General features: G+C 43.7%; 1 protein-coding gene across 4 annotated transcripts in view; it reads left to right on the plus strand.

Moving 5' to 3' along the window:
- Window positions 1-1,911: 1,911 nt before the first annotated feature.
- Window positions 1,912-17,673, plus strand: part of LOC142587944 (tissue factor pathway inhibitor-like) — a 75,320-nt gene continuing 59,558 nt past the window's right edge. The window contains exons 1-3 of one of the 4 annotated variants that reach the window (XM_075699327.1): window positions 1,912-2,128; window positions 3,864-4,043; window positions 11,955-12,005. In XM_075699327.1, the coding sequence (XP_075555442.1) occupies window positions 2,068-2,128; window positions 3,864-4,043; window positions 11,955-12,005 (292 nt within the window). In that variant the 5' untranslated portion in view covers window positions 1,912-2,067. The remainder of the gene's footprint in view (window positions 2,129-3,863; window positions 4,044-11,954; window positions 12,006-17,673) is intronic. The other 3 variants (XM_075699325.1, XM_075699326.1, XM_075699328.1) reach the window with 3 other exon arrangements.

The raw sequence follows: 17,673 nt of genomic DNA on the forward strand, positions 1-17,673 counted from the left end.
CTAGAAGGAAGCAATATTGGGTTTAATATATCATACGGACAGGCGCGTACAGTAGTAGAGCAGAACTTGGAGGTGTGTTATATGGGGACGACATTGTGCTGCTAGCAGAGAAGCAAAGTGATATGCAACGCCTGCCTAGTATCTGTGCAGAGGAAGGCGAGAATTTCGGTGTGAAACTATGCGTTAAAAATCAGGTGTAATGGTATTTAATGAAGTCAGCGGATAGCGACATTACACGCTCAGGAAATATCTCGCGTCAAAGAGCATAGATACCTTGGTATATGGATAACCGAAGGCAATAGATATATGGAAACACAGGAAAAAACAATAACAATAAAGGGGAAGAGAAATGCGTCAATAATAAAACTCAGATCGCTATTGGGATACAATAGGTACAAGGTGCTCTGGAGTATGTGGAAAAGTGTAATGGTTCCATAAGTAACATTTGGAAATGCGGTTGTTTGCTTGAAATCAGGGGTACAATCAGGACTCGATGGCTACCAAAGGTAAGTAGGACGCCTTGTACTCAGCGCTCACAGGCAGACTACAAATGAAGTTCTGCAGGGAGATATGGGCTGGACCAGTTCTGAAGTAAGTGAAGCTCGCAGTAAAATTATTATGAAGAACAACTGGGGACTATAGAAGAAAGTAAATGGGCTGGGAGAGTGTTCAGATATTTGAACAGGAATAACAATGATTTAGATTGGAGGAAAAGAACTAGGAAGCTTACCAGGCATTATGCGACCTGTGTGGTGAGCAACAGAGCATCAAAGGACGTCAATCGGAAGGTCAGGGAGCTTGAGGTAATCCCATGGGAGGCGGCAATGGAAAAGAAACCTGCCATGAATAACTACATAAAAAAATCAGGAAAGAAACTTTTTATGATTGCTTTAGTAAAGATCATTGTTTTTCGAGGCAAGATCAGGATGCATTAGAACACGCCCCTATAAAGCGAGATGTAAGGAGGAAGAAGAAGCATGTATTTGTGTCGGTAAAAGTAGGGAGACAATGGAGCATGCTTCATTAGAATGTGAAGGTATCTGCCCAGCGGTTGATTCAGGAATCCCTGGCCACCTTGAAGCCCTTGTGTTCTGCGAGAGCCAGGGTAAAGTAAACAGGTCCTCAATAGAAATTAGTAAGAAGTGATATGAATATTGGTGGAAGATAAGAAGGGAAACGACAAACTACGGAGGCGTAGAAAAACAAAGTTCACAATAGGGGTTCAGAAACATTGGCTATGAGAATTCATCTAGGATTTCTTTTCCTTTTCCTATTTTCTTCATTTTAACACAGGTAGAACATTAGGAACAAGAAAATAACAAGAGCTTGGTGGCACAACCCACCACTCGGTTCAAAAGGGGACGCTCATAACATCCGTCCGTCCGTCCGTCCGTCCGTCCGTCCGTCCGTCCGTCCGTCCGTCCGTCCGTCCGTCCGTCCGTCCGTCCGTCCGTCCGTCCGTCCATCCATCCATCCATCCATCCATCCATCCATCCATCCATCTATCCATCCATCCATCCACCCATTCACCCATCCATCCATCCATCCTTCCATCTATCCAGCGTTTGGCGACAGCCTTTCTCTGCCAGCGTTACGGTTACATAAGTTGCAATTGCCGGGAGGCGTGAGAAGCAGTCAGAGATATTTGAAATTTATCGCGTTCCAATCTTCAAGGCGAAACTTAAACGTCCTCACAATTTTCTTAGTGCCACGTTTAAGTCAGCAGTTTTCTTACTACTGCTGATCAACGATGTGTATCTTACCAATTCACTTTGAATATTATGTGGTAGAACAATAGAACAAGCTGCAAGTGTTCTTCGCTGTAAATGTACTGCACGTGTTAGCCCATGCATCACTGCTTTCATAGCTCTTAGTAATACACCTGGTTTAGGCTCTTCCATGAGTAAACTGCGTTTCGTTTCAGGGCTGCAAGGGAGAGGCGCACCGCCGCAGAATTGTTTCGCTGCGAGACTTTCGAATACAATGCTTCTCGACTAACACACTCAAGTGTAAACCAGAGAAGAATCGGCTATTTTCGAGACCCCTAAGGGTGGCGAACGGTTTGAAATGCGGGTTCTGCTGTGCGCTCTTGTGACCTGCATTAGCGTCTGCATCTTTCCTGCTGAAGGTAAGGTGTTGCACCTAAAATGCAAGTAAACCAATATTTCCCGTCATTCATCGCGCATTATTTCTTTCCCAGTGGGCTGACCCAATGGTCAGAATACTGATTTGTAAGATTCTACCAAAGTAAACTCTTTCATGCCCTAATGAAGCTAAAGAAAACTGAATAGTGGAGTTTTACCTGCGAAAACGAAGATGATGATCATGAGGCACGCCGTAGTAGGGGACTCTGGCTTAATTTCAACCACGTGGGGTTCATTAAGGTGCATGGAGTGCATGGTACACGGGCGCATTTTGGCCTCATTGAAATGTGGCCGCCAATGCCGGTATTTGATTGTTCGTCCTCGTGCTTAGTAACACAACGGCAAATGCCCTAAGCACCCACGGCGGGTCTAAAAAAATAGTCTGTTTTCATTATAATAGCAAGCCAGCAGATTATGTAGGTGGATATTGAGCATAATGCGCAGCTAAAGCATGCTTGAAACATCGCCTGCAGTCTCGCATTCTCCATGAACTACATGACCTTATTGCATTACGCGCTGTTTTTCAGTGTAGACGAGCTGCGAAAATACTGTGCAGGTGCGCTTAACTGCAAAGTTTGAAATTTTAAAGAAGAATCATTTTCTTTTGAAGACGGTGCCGAGGTGACAGCAAGGTCACGCTCAAGGGCGCGATGACGTTTTATCTTCAAAAGATGTGGGCCGATCACGGAGATAGTGCGGTGTAAAAGTGCGAACGCAGCCCAACTGCGCGGTACCAGACGCAGTGCGAACTTCGCGTATAGTCGTAACAGGGTAGCCCGGAATGGCAGGCGATGCAAATAAGCGCCGACATGAGCTCCAACACCAACATGCCGTCGCTCTCACGCTGTCGTCGCCATTCCGGCATCGCTATTTTATTACGTTCATGATATTGTGATCATTATTTCATTGCCATAGCATCGTCATCTTTCCGTCATTTTTATTTTGTTCCTGTCTCGGCGGTGTTCAATCGCCAGCATCACGCAGCCTTCGTTGTTATTCCACCATCCTCATTATTTTCCGTCCATCGTGTCGTAAATCACAGAGTCACACATAAGCACATAGCCGAAGCAGCGCAAGTCTCAGGATTGCAACTACAGTAAACTAGACTTCATAAGTATGGCGCGTGGCTACATTGCTCGAATGGTAATCGCTTTAGAATGGACTGTCATCGAGAGATCAGTCCTATCACAACCTTTATTGCACCTTTTCTACCCGTATTTATGTTGCACTGTGTCAATTTTACCATATAGGTCTCATTAATAAAAAAAATACTTATTGTCTTAGGCACATCTCACGCGCAGCATTACAGGCTTCAGTGAAAGTCGCCTGATAAAGCTGCCAACTTCAATACTTTAACGTGCATCTATTTCACGCTAAAGCAGAGCTTTGGGACTTCTCTGCTATTGAAGGCACATTCTTTCAAGAAAAAATAAGACCGAAATTAACCGTGAGGAGAATGTCACTGCATGGAAATTATGGCTTTAAAATGCAGCAGTATGGGGTTGTAAACAAAGTTTGCACTGATAATAGCGAGGGAAAGCTTGTGAAGCCCAAAGATGTGTAGTATTGCTGGAGATGCTTATACTCCTAGTGGGAGTTGCTTCGTAGAAGCCATGTGCCAAGCGTTTTTACTCCTTTGTACCAAACTATTACTGTTTCAGTGGCAAGTTTGCCTGTAAGCTTGCACGCCATCAAAGCACAACTTCTTTTATATTCTAGCCAGGAAAGGGTCAATCACGGATAGGTGCTCTAATCAGCCGGAACCAGGTGATTGCGCAAGCAGGCAGAAGTGGTACTATGACACCTCCTTAACGAAATGTGAGCCCTTCATGTTTGGGGATTGTCCAGCGAACATGGAATTTTTTTCAAGTTTTGAAGAGTGCACGGATACGTGTAAAGGTAAGTTCAGTTTAAAATGTTTATTCTGTTGTGGGTATTGATCACGCTCTGTGCTAGTCATGAAGTATCCATACTGCGCTAGTGAAAAGGGGGCTGCAGCCACATAAGCATTAACGTTTTGTCTACTTTCTCTGATGGCACGTCATTTGAGGACGCCTCCCTTCAATCGGCGAATGTATGCTGCGTACTGCTTCAGCGAACATCAGGCACATGCGATCACGAGTGCTAACACATTAATTTACGTGCATGCAGATTTATGATTTTTATCCTACGGATATTTCTCCTTTGTCATAGCTCAGACATGCATATTCTGCGCCGCCTTTGCTCGATGCTTGAGCGCATGTGTGAGTTACGAGAGAGAACGCAGTTATAGAGAACGTAGTTAGTTAGTTAGACGCAGTCCCTATGTCCCTATAGGGACATAGGGACTGCGTCTAAGTACCACGCAGAAGCATACGCTTTGTTCCGTTCATCCCTATCCGATGGCAATACGCACGACACGAGGACCAGCGCTTAACATCCTGCCATACAGGATGACAGTGGCCGACACAAAGTCCGTAATGTTTATTCTTTATTCTTTATTCTTTATTCATCAATTACCCCGCAGCGCCCGAAGGCGTTGCAGCAGGGGGGTTACAACATGGAATAAAATACATCTTCGTTCACACAATGCACTTGCTTTTCAGTCAGCCTATTCCACTGCTTAATTGTTCGAACAAAAAATGAGTTGGCATACATGTTCGTCTTGGCAGGGTACTCGAGGATTTTGCAACTATGATCAGTTCGTTTTGAAATGTAATGAGGTTTGTGTAAGTAAATTTCCCTATTAATTCCTGTTTTATTGTAGTAAATTGAATATAGAAATTTTAATCTCAGTTTATTGCGGCGGGCAGAAAGCGATTCCCATCCTAGCTCAGCCTTCATTGCAGTGCAGCTCTCCTTTCTTCCGTACCGCCCCAAGACGAACCTGGCAGCACGGTTTTGTATTTTTTCCAGAGCGGCAATGAAGGTTACCTCGTGGGGGTCCCACACAACACAGCCATATTCTAAGAGTGGTCGAACACAAGTTGTATATGCCATACGTTTTAAATTCGCATGTGAACATCGCAGGTTTCTCTGAATGAAATTCAAAGCTTTACCAGCTTTGGCTATGATATTTTCTACCTGTGGTTTCCACGAACATTCAGACGACAGTAGCACACCTAAATACTTATACGTACTGCCTTGCTTCAATAGTACGTTGTTCAGATGATACTGTGACTGAATTGGTTTCTTCTTTTTAGTAAATGAGAGATGTACACACTTTGTTATGTTCAAAGTCATTTTCCATTTAGTACACCAATCATGAATGATTGTTAGGTCGTTCTGAAGTTCAATTGTATCATTGTGATGGGAAATTTTTTTGTACACAACGCAGTCATCCGCAAACAACCGTATAGAAGATGAAATTCCGGCAGAGATATCATTAATGTACACCAAAAATAATAACGGACCCAGAACGGAGCCCTGTGGGACTCCTGACGTAACATTTGCATATTCGGAGCATTTTCCATTCAGTATTACACATTGCCTTCTTTGTGAAAGGTAACATTCAATCCATTTAAAAACAGTTGCATCAATGTGTAGGGTATTAAGTTTAAACAATAAGAGTGAATGTGATACCGTGTCGAAGGCTTTCCGAAAATCCAGGAACACACCGTCTACCTGTCCTCCTGCATCTACGCTGGATATTATGTCATGATAAAACTCAACTAGTTGTGTTGTGCAAGATAGTCCCCTACGAAATCCATGCTGCTCGTTAATTAGTACCTTATGCTTATTTAGATGATTTAGTATTTGTTTGTATAATATATGTTCAAGTATTTTACACGGGATAGACGTAAGTGATATTGGCCTGTAGTTACCAACGTCTTTCTTGGACCCACCTTTATGTATCGGAACAACGTGTGCAATTTTCCAGTCATGGGGTAAAATACCTGTCGATAAAGATTTTTCAAAAATTAAATAAAGGTACATAGAAATCGGCCCCGCGCAACGTTTGAGTACACGTGGAGAAATACCATCCGGACCACTAGATTTACTCTCATCAATATCTTTCAATAGTTTTTCAATTCCATTAATACTAAGCTCAACAGGAAGCATAGGCGAAATATTAGTTGTAGGTTGATGAATATGACAGGTGTGGTTGGGTAAGAATACCGAATGAAAGAAGTTGTTTAGGCAGGCAGCTTTATCTTCGTCTTCCATAATTATCCTACCGTTATAATTTAACTCCTGTATTCCGAAGGAATCTGATCCACACTGTTTTAAGTGCTTCCAAAACATTTTAGGGTTTGATTTCATTTTGTTGCTCAGCTCGTTGAAGTAGTCATCTTTAGCTTTTCCTATTTTTAGCTTATATTCGCGGGTAATCGTATGTAGTTTTGTAAAATGAGCAGCTGATTTGCTTTTCTTGAATGCGTTAAATGCCCTCATCCTTTTCTTGATAAGCTTTAGTATATGTGTTGTCACCCATGGCTGTTTGCGCTTTTTAAGCCGTGAAGAATCAACATTGGGGATATGTACACTTACCAGCTCGAGTAACATATCTTTAAAATTGTCCCACATATCGTGCACATTACACTCCTCAGATAAGCACTCGAAAACAGAAAAGAAATTACGAAGTTTCTCAGAAATTGCATCGTAGTCACCCTTCTCATAAAAGTAGACCCTCCTAGTCGTGGATAACTTCGCACGGTTCTTTTCTTTATGGATAACGGCAACAACAGCCAGATGGTCGCTAATTCCCGGAATGACATTCACATTTCTTATGAAATCCGGCGAGTTACAAAACAGCAAGTCTAACACAGCGCCATTGCGAGTAGGATCGGTGACGTACTGCGTCAGACCAAACGTGTCTACAATATTTTTCATCGCAAAGTTCAGGCGCCCGCCAGAACTTATACACGTATCATTGCACCAAGATAACCCAGGCAGATTAAAATCCCCCCCAAGAAGTATCGTCTGAGCTGACGCCTCTGTGAGAATGTCATATAATGTTTGCACTGTGCTGATATCTGAGTTGGGCGAGCGATAAACCACACCAACAATGAACGTGAAATTATCTGATAGGACTATCTTGCACCATACAGACTCCAGTGCATTGCACTTATAATCAATTGCTGAAGACTGTAGTGATGAATGAACAAGCAAAAAGACGCCCCCACCTGCAGTGGGCCTATCTTTGCGATAGACGACGTAGTTTTCTGGAAACACCTCACTATCAGCAATTGAAGGCTTTAACCAAGATTCGGTGCCAAGGACTATGTCAGCGTCAACACTTTCTATCAACCCAGAAAGTTCGGCTGTTTTATTAACGACGCTTCGGCAGTTCACGACGACAGCAACGAGTCGTCGACATCGGTAGTTCTGCTTTTTTCTGGTCTGTCACTGCCTACGCAATGGAACGACCTCTTCTTTGTCTTCATCCCACCTGAAAGCCCTGCCGTTGATAATCAGTTTGTCAAAATTCAGTTTTACTTTATTGTTCTTATCCTCTCTTTTTGCCTTAGCGTATTCCCATAACTTCTTCCTAATACTTCTTGTTTCAGTTGAGTAATCTTCGCCGACGCTGTACTGCGATTCCTTAAATTTTTTAGCATTAAGAAGCACTGCCTGGCGGTCTTTGTACAAGGAAAATTTGACAATAATCGGTCTTTTTCTATTTTCTTTATAGCGTCCTAAGCGGTGTGCCCTTTCCAGAGACCCGAGCTCAATTCCAAGGCTCGTTTTACAAATGTTCTTTACCATAGCTTCGGATTCATCCCATGATTCTGAGGGTTTATCTTCAACCCCATAGAAAACAAGATTTTTCCGGCGACTTCTGTTCTCTAGGTCGTTTGTTTTCTTCTGCAAATCTTTTACCTGTTGCATGAGATGCCGTATTATAGCTGCCTGTTCTGTAGCAATCACACTGATGTCCTTTATCTGGTTCTGAGTTTGGCTGAGATTATTTTTCACTTCCATCAGCATGTTCTCATTCCTTTCGAACCTGGCTTCGATGCCGTTTAACTTTGAAATTAAAGTTTCCTGCCCACTGCGCAAACATTGCAGCAGTTCCATCTCCGGTGCGTTAGTAGGCCCCGGATTTAGTTCAATGTCCCCCGCGAGTATTAACAACAAAATCAAGTAGAGCACTCTGTTGGAAAATAAACGGAATCCCTTCAGACGCAATCTGTGCATGCTGCATGCGCGATTTTTGTTACAAACACTTGGCATCGTGGGAGGAGCCGGCAACGCACACACTAGCTTCTGAAATTCAGATTGATAGTAATGACTAACCTGCACCAGCAACAGCGGCATTAGCGTCATGTCGGCAAGTGTGCCGGCTCCAAATCCCACAAAGCCATCGCACCGAGTGTCTATATAGCCTTGATCGGCATCACGTGGGTCCTGTTGGTCGAAGTCGATTGGTCGGTCCTCGCTGATCCATCCATGGTTCGCACCACGCATGCTGCCAACGATAGATGACGATTCATGCACACGGGTGGATGATAGCCGAGATATTGCAGACGTTATCCAGGGCTTCGACGAAAAAGGCCATGCCCCGTGTTCCTCTGCTTCGAGACGAACCGCCGAGACAAGGACCAAATGTACCTGCACCATCAAATGCAACAAATTCTATTAACAACGTGTAATTATTCATTGGTCAGCGGCCGCTAAAGGGATATTTACCTAATAAAACGGAAATGTGCATATTCTAATAAGGGGACTAAGTGACGAAAATTTCAAGCGACATATTTTTATAATAAGAGTAGGCCGCATTATTTACACATTTGTATCTTTGATACCTGTATGCTTTCAATTCTGAGGAACTTGCAGCCGCTTAAGCTGTGTAATGCTACAGGCGCATATTTAGAACGATGCCAATTATTTCACCCCCCTCGATGTGTTGCCCATAAAACCAATGCTCGAATAAAGAAAAACGATGGCAGAAAAATTGCGTAAGCTATGGTTCACCCCGCAATAGCGCATGCAACAAACGGACACTGTCGTGAATTATTATATGCCAATCATATTTCCTCAAACTATAGCTACGCCTTAGCAGTAACCGAAGGCAAGACAAAAAAAATAGCACGTACGCGGAAATATTGGAAAGCACAATTGCGTAATGTTAGTTACACGTCTTAAGTTCTTGCGCTTGCATTAGAATGGACGCTAACGATGAGCCACAAAACACATTATTTCATGGCCCTTGCACAAACAACAGCAAAGCCTATTTAAAACAGAACTTCAATTTTGCCATATTTCTGTGTAGTGTTAAGAGAATTAGAATCCATTCCACAAAAAAGAAATGTCGAACTTTTACGCCTGTAACTACGTTTCTTAGGGTGTACCGCGTATTTAGTTAAAATTTGAGCACTCGCTAAAAAATGCTAAGCACATTTTAGGCTTTAAAGAGAACAGCTAGAGTACATCATGGCGCGAGGGCTTTTTTCATGCAAGGTGCATCCTCGACTTGGCAGATACATCTCAAACAAGCGAGGCGTGGTGCTAAATTATTCTATACGCTACAAAGTTTCAAAAAATTCTTGCTGTAATCGCATTAATTTTAATGCAATCTGTAGTCTTCTAATTTGTGCCAAGTTTGCTGTTGGCGCTTCTCAGTGGGCTGATGCGCCACTGCTTTTATTCCAACCTCAGTTATTCTTCGAATGACTGCAATCTTAATTGAGGAAATTTGTACGATTTGACTTCCAACAGAGGATCACGGCGCAAGTTTCATTATATCAAAGACCACTTTCCGGCTAATCTCATGTTTTATGCAACCAAGTCACTATCTCCTTTCGTATGGCCATAATACTCTATAAGATACATTTCATAAGACTATTGTATATGGCATGTAGGGTGCAACTGAACTGTAAGGACACTAATGTGACGCAAAAACTGTAGGGCTTCAACGAAAGTGCTCCTTCCTCACACAGCTTTGCGCCAGCACCATAGCTTTCGAGGTTAGTCTCTATGCGGCTCAGCTGCGAGAGCGATCCCCCGCTATGTCTGCCAGCGAGATGCCGAGGGCCAACCCACAATGTGAATTGATTTGCAATCTTACGGCTGGTTTCTGCCTATAACTCGCACTTTTACTTCCTGCGGTGCACTGGTGCGAGTTATCGGCAAATTTCCACCCTCACGCGCCCTTGAAGGTGTATATCGGCTTACAGTACTGGTGAACGAAGCAAGCCAGCTATGTCCGCTACCTACGTCTGTCCCAGATACACCACAACGTACCAGCTCTCACAGCGAGGGGTGCCAGCCTAAATATATATATCCGGCGGTTTCACGGGCATTGCGGCCTCACAAGCAACACGGAGGGTCATCAGCTCACGGAAGCAGCGTATTATTTCGCGACGTCCAATTACCTCAGACAAGCCGACTATGCACCAACCGCCAGATGTCCCAACGAATAGGCGGCAATTACACGTGTGGTTCTCCAGTGTCAAATCCATCTAACTCGTTGCGATGATCGGCGCGCGTCGATAATCGTGGCGGTCTTCATACTATGACATATGCACACAACGGGAGACCCACCAAGAAGGGGCCGATACATTTGAAAACAAAATAATAGGAAGAAGCGAAGACATAAAAGCCAATATAATACTTGTAACAATGCGCAGCCCGGGCGCCCGGAGCTCATACGCGCACGCGAGTTTCCTTTGCGGCAGAGACGTATAAAGGACACGAGCTAATTTATCTCATTTACTTACCCGCTCCACCAAAGTTTCGCGTTACGTAGAGTGCTCAACGCACGTTGGAAGTGCAGGTATTATGCACTACAGCTTTAATCACGGCATATGAGCCACGGTTATGTGCTGCTCTACAAGAGAACCTCATTCAGACCTAATTCGGTTAATGGATAGATGCCACTGGGAATGTGGCTATGTTAATTCAGTCTATTTGACCTATTCATTTCTTGGTTTTCGCGTAATTTTCCATAAATGAATACAGAATCTTTATCCGATTAATAAGCCTATTTTAACAACTAACATAACGCTCAACAGAACTTAATCTATAGAAGCCCTACAAAGGCATGTGTTGGGTTAGAACTTCAAGTACGCCACCTATTTCTTCGCCAGCTCTGCAAAAAGGGCATGAGTCATATGTTCGATAGGAAACAACAACGACGCCAAGTTTGGTCGCAGGGTATGTCCAACTCGGTATGGGCCGGTCTATAGTGACAGAAAATACATTTGCAATTTCTTCGGTGCGGGACAGAATCAAACCCGTCTCAAATATTCACGCAAACTTGCCTGAACAAATATCTAGACAGGCGCCATGAGCTGACGTTGCGGTGGCTGCACTGTAGTTGGCGCAGCTTGTCCACAAAGAAGCGCTTCAGAAAAGTAAAACTGCACTACAGGTCTCATGCATGATGCTATTCAGCGGGAGCTGTACTGTGGGTCGCTGCGTTGATTCACTGCTGACTGTACTAACACCGAAAGCCCTCCGCAGGAAATTGCTACTGTATTTGTTATAAGTGATAGTTGTACGACTCCGTCGGAAGAGTCACGGAAAGTGAACTGTTCGACACATGATTATTTCTGTTTATTTTGAAGCAGGTCCTTTACACAGTGACAATGGTATTCATACTTTAGCTTAATCTTAGAAGAAGCTATATTTAATTGTAGGTTTCCCCTTGTACAAGACTCCAGATACCCAACCCGAATCTCGGATAGTTCCCCACACTGGGTGTGTGCATGCATCTTAGTGTGAACACTACAGTTAACATACGAAGAAGTTTTTGTACGTGTTTTTTATGATCGAACGTAGAATAATTATTCTTATTGGCTAAGGAATGATGTAATTCATGCAGTGCTAGATACTCATGTTTAATTAAGGGACATTGATTCAGTTCTACAATGAATTTTTTTGCAGGCAGTGCTAAGGAGCCCGGCACTACTGGGAAATACAAGGGCCACAAAAAAGGTTTACAATCGGATATTTCCAACCTGCGCCAAAGCGAACAAACATATGGAGAAACAGATCAATTAAGTTTAATTATGGGGTTTTACGTGCCAAAACCACTTACTGATTATGTGGCACGCCATAGTGGAGGACTCTCGAAATTTCGACCACCTGGTGTTCTTCAACGTCCGCCTAAATATAAGTACACGGGTGTTTTCGCATTTCGCCCCCATCGAAACGCGGCCGCCGTGACAGGGATTCGATCCCGCGACCTCGTGCTCAACAGCCCAACACCATAGCCACTGAGCAACCACGGCGAGTAGAAGCAGGTCAACGCAAAGAAAGTAGTACCAGTATGTAACAGCTCAGATGCCAATGTCGGAAAGATGGGAGATAACTACCGAGAAAGAAAATGTAATTCGCTTATAATACCTCGAGCATTGCTGACCTTATATTTTTCGAAGTTGCAACAGTATATAAAGGAATTTTTTTAGATATAACTGTTATTTTGTTCGAAAATAAGAAGATAGTGTATTATAAGGAAACTTGCACAGATGTTTGCGCTACCACCCGAAGATAGACACGCATGGAACCATCTGCAGACTAAAATTTGTTAATCTTTTCATTCTACATTTTTTTTCTTTCATGTCATACGGTAAGTAGTGTGGCACTAACACAGCACGAAATCTTACAAATCGCTTAGGCGAAGTATACAATCAATGATGGCTCCCTCCAAGTTGAAGCATGATGGAGGAAGAGCTCGTGCGAAATCTTTAACCGTGTTTGCGTACATAGTGGTCTTTTCATAAAGAAGATGTAAGTGGGATAGCTTATATTTCCAGCAATAAAAAGTCAAAATATTATGGCATGATCTGTAACTTGAATTGGCTGTCAGAGGAGGTTGATTCGGTCGTGTCTTTTAATAAAGGCAATCGTAGTTTTATCAAAAATTAGCTATTTTGCGTAGCTTCCGCACGGTTTCTCTTAAACACTTTCTTCTCTTGTGCAATAGCTTGAAAGTCTATACTCCAAGTACATTACCCTCATACAAAACATTCGTTTATGATTCGGGCAAATATGCTTCTTCTTGATTATGTGGCTCAAAATGCTTTTGAACTATGCAACAAACACAAGGACGGAAGTGCGAGATACAAATGATTGCTTTTTATACACGCTAAATGGCGTTAAAAACTCCAAATGGAACTTCTACTACCATTGACTTGCTCAAGTACCTGAACGAAGTGATGTGTCTGCTGCGTACAAGGCTATTGAAGTTAGGATGGATAATTGGGCGTGTTGGTTAAGCATGATCTGAAGTGAAGGCGCTAAAATGACGGAGGACAAATAAGAAACACACAAACACACAGGGCGCCTTACTTCCAACAATGTTTAATCAGGAAAACACGCCACTGATTTATACTAGGAGCGCTATCACAGCTTCTCAGGGCGCATTCGCGTTCAGGTAAAGCAGTTCTTTGCGTGACAGTGATATGGATGCAACACTTACGCAGTTATCAGCTGCTTCAATTATTCTTTTGGCCTCAATTATCAATCCAACCCATTTCTCATGGCTTCTGGCAACCACAGCGCAGGCGTGGAAGTCTGGCTTACATTTGCAATTTCTACAATGAATTGCCAGGTGGCCCTCCCTCCCATTGTTCACTTTGTTATTGTGTTGCCTCAGCCTGTCATTCAGGCACTGCTCTGTTTGGCCCACGTACTTTCTACCACAATGTAAAGAAATCTCATAAACAACTCCTGCCTGACATTCTACGTATTTGTTATCGTGTTTTGTAGCACAGGCCGGTGCCTTGCGGGAATAAGGGTTGGTCATTCTACAGAGCTCAGAGAGCTTGCACAGGCCAGAAAACACGACATTTACGTTAGCTCGCTTTGCAATCTTTTTCAAATTATGCGACATGCGGTGTATGTAGGGTATGACAGCAACTTTTTCTTTTTCGCGGGTTGACTCCTGGTCCGGTTGGCGCATTCGCGACTTCTTTAGGATTGTTTCCGCTACGGACACGAAAACAGGTTGCGGGTAGCCTGCCTCTTCCAGGCGATCAATCTGCTTAAGAAAACTCGCCGCAGCTCGATGTGGACAGGACTTCTTAAAAACATTCAGCAGGCACATGTTACCAATGCTGCGTTTAACTAGCTTAGAGTGAGAGGAACTAAAAGGTAGCAGAGGTTTAGTAGACCGAGATTCATACTGCCAACAGACGTGGTTGCTTCCTAAAAACAACCTAAGATCTAAAAACCTGATGGAAGAATCTACTGAAAGTTCGTGGGTCATTTCAATGGGGAATAAAGCCTGCCTGAAGGTTGTCAATGTTTGACTGACGACCAAGTCGGCGTCACTGCACTTTTTATCTACCAAAATTAGGAAGTCGTCAACAAATCTAAAAACTTTGACTACGCTACTACCCTCGAGACTGCTAGAAATGGTTCTGCCAGCACGAGCTAAAAATAAGTCACTCAGGATCGGAGCTAAACACGACCCTATGCAGACGCCGCTCTTTTGCAGGTACAAACGACTGTCCCATTCAATATAGGTTAAAGCCAGGTAATGTTCTAGCATAGCCAACAATTTGTCTTCCGGAATACCAGATTCGTTCTGAAAAGCTAGGGAGCCGAAACTATCAATGCCTTCCTGGACGCACTGAAGCAATTCTGCTTTTGGCATGCTATAATATAGATCTTTCAGATCTACAAAAAAGGCCTCTAATTCTGTTTTTGTCTTTCTTGGCAAGTATTCGACTACTTGTGCAGATAACTGCCCTCTAAGGGTTATTGCGTCGGAGCACAATACGTGGCAGAAATGTTTAGCTGCGTTTCTGTTAGAAAGGCTGAAGCTTCTAGCAGTAGACGACCCTTACCTGGTAAAGGACTCTGCACAAGTAGTCGAATACTTGTCAAGACAGAAAAAACAGAATTAGAGGCCTTTTCTGTAGACCTGAAAGATCTATATTATAGCATGCCAAAAGCAGAATTGCTTCAGTGCGTCCAGGAAGGCATTGATAGTTTCGGCTCCATTGCTTTTCAGAACGAATCTGGTATTCCGGAAGACAAATTCTTGGCTATGCTAGAACATTACCTGGCTTCCATCTATATTGAATGGGACAGTCGTTTTTACCTTCAAAAGAGCGGCGTCTGCATAGGGTCGTGTTTAGCTCCGATCCTGAGTGACTTATTTTTAGCTCGTGCTGGCAAAACCATTTCTAGCAGTCTCGAGGGTAGTACCGTAGTCAAAGTTTTTATATTTGTTGGCGACTTCCTAATTTTGGTAGATAAAAATTGCAGTGACGCCGACTTGGTCGTTAATCAAACATTGACACCCTTAAGGCAGACTTTATTCCCCATTGAAGTGACCCACGAACTTTCGGTAGATCCTTCCATCAGGTTTTTAGATCTTAGGTTGTTTTTAGCAAGTAACCACGTCTGGTTGGCAGCATGAACCTCGGGCTACTAAACCTCTGCTAGCTTTTAGTTCCTCTCACTCTAAGCTAGTTAAACGCAGCATTGCTAACAGGTGCCTGCTGAATGTTTTTAAGAAGTCCTGTCCACATCGAGCTGCGGCGAGTTTTCTTAAGCAGATTGATCGCCTGGAAGAGGCAGGCTACCCGCAACCTGTTTTAGTGTCCGTAGCGGAAACAATCCTGAAGAAGTCGCGAATGCGCCAACCGGACCAGGAGTCACCCCGCGAAAAAGAAAAAGTCGCTCTCATACCCTACATACACCGCATGTCGCATTAATTTGAAAAAGATTGCAAAGCGAGCTAACGTAAATGTTGTGTTTCCTGGCCCGTGCAAGCTCTCTGAGATCTGTAGAATGACCAACCCTTATTCCCGCAAGGCACCGGCCCGTGCTACAAAACACGATAACAAATACGCAGAATGTCAGGCAGGAGTTGTTTATGAGCTTCCTTTAGATTGTGGTAGAAAGTACGTGGGCCAAACAGAGCAGTGCCTGTATGACAGGCTGAGGCAACACAATAACATAGTGAACAATGGGAGGGAGGGCCACCTGGCAATTCATTGTAGAAATTGCAAATGTAAGCCAGACTTCCACGCCTGCGCTGTGGTTGCCAGAAGCCATGACAAATGGGTTAGAATAATAATTGAGGCCAAAAGAGTCATTGAAGCAGCTGATAACTGCGTAAGTGTTGCATCCATATCACTGTCACGCAAAGAACTGCTTTACCTGAACGCGAATGCGCCCTGAGAAACTCTGATAGCGCTCCTAGTATAAATCAGTGGCGTTTTTTTCCTTATTAAACATTGTTGGAAGTAGGCGCCCTGTGTGTATGTGTGTTTCTTCTTTGTCCTCCGTCATTTTAGCGCCTTCACTTCAGATAAGGCTATTGAAATTCGTTTCAGAAAATACTGAGCCAACACTCACCGTTTCTAAGTTAATCCAGTTTTCTAATACGCAAATAACACTTAGAACACGGGAAATTTTATTGGCCTGCTTCAGACCGCAAATTCACGAGCGGTAGTCTTTCAGACACTCGTTTCCAAGCACGGTCACTTGTGGATTGTATTGAAATGGACGTATACCTCAGGCTCTATGTTGCAGGTTTTGTTGTTACTATGCGAAACACGAGAGACCATTGTTACCGCGTGTTCGTGCTTATTTTATACGAGGCTGCAAACGAGAGGCACAGCAAATACTCGACTTGATGGTTCTGCAATGAAAGCGACGTTTGGCATCAGGGAATTTCTGGAAACCGCATTCGAATTTACACATTGCCGCTTCACACCCAGAGCACGCACTGCGCCTAAAGATGTTGACTGAGCGCAACGAGCAGTAAGCGAAAGAACACGCAAAGACACTGTACACGAACCATCGACATAGTGCTTACGGAAGTACCACATCGTTTCATTTTTTTTTTCTTCGCGAACCTGGCGCTAATGGCAGGGCTATGTTAAAGCTAATTTATTCCGGTGGGTAGCAACATTCTGCGCACTGTAGAGGTCATTCCTCATTACAACCACCGTCACTCTCTCTTTGCTTCTCACTTTCACTGCGCCGGCAATTTTCGCACGTTCACTGGCTACGGCGCATGAGACTGTCCCGTCAGCTTACCTTCACTTCACGGAAACCGCATCTAACTTGTTCTCGATGGCTGCTCATTTAGTATACTATGATTGTTAGCCTAATTTACCTGCTCTGTGATGACCGTCATGTTTATAACATGGTTGTTCCAGTGGTCTTTCTAACAAGAAGAAAGACGTGAAAAATGTTCGATACTGGTCGTTATTCCTCCTGGGTGCGCCAGCACAGGGTGCCCATTTTGTATCGGCTTGGCCACGATCAGAAGCTGGGGAAAAGGGGAGCTATTATGAGCGCATTCACGCCCCGGCACGTCACCGCTGACATGTTGGAGGACACGCAAGCAGAGGCGGACTCAACGCCCTCCCCCCCCCCCCCAAGTGACGATACGTGGTCCAGCGTGTCCAGAAAGAAGTGCGAGAGCGAAACGTAGCTGCAGTCAACAGCTCATACGTAAGAGGTTTTGGTGGTGGTTCTTTTATTTGTCTCTATTCAAATTTGAACAGACCACGCAATAAGGAAACAAGAGGCAATTCTCAACTCAAGCCAGACGTTCTCTCATGCCGGACTACATCCACATTAACTGTTAGATGTACGCCGGGTGGTCTTACAAGAAACTGTTCGATGGGTTATA

Source organism: Dermacentor variabilis, chromosome 7 (genome assembly GCF_050947875.1).
Source record: "Dermacentor variabilis isolate Ectoservices chromosome 7, ASM5094787v1, whole genome shotgun sequence".
Taxonomy (NCBI): domain Eukaryota; kingdom Metazoa; phylum Arthropoda; class Arachnida; order Ixodida; family Ixodidae; genus Dermacentor; species Dermacentor variabilis.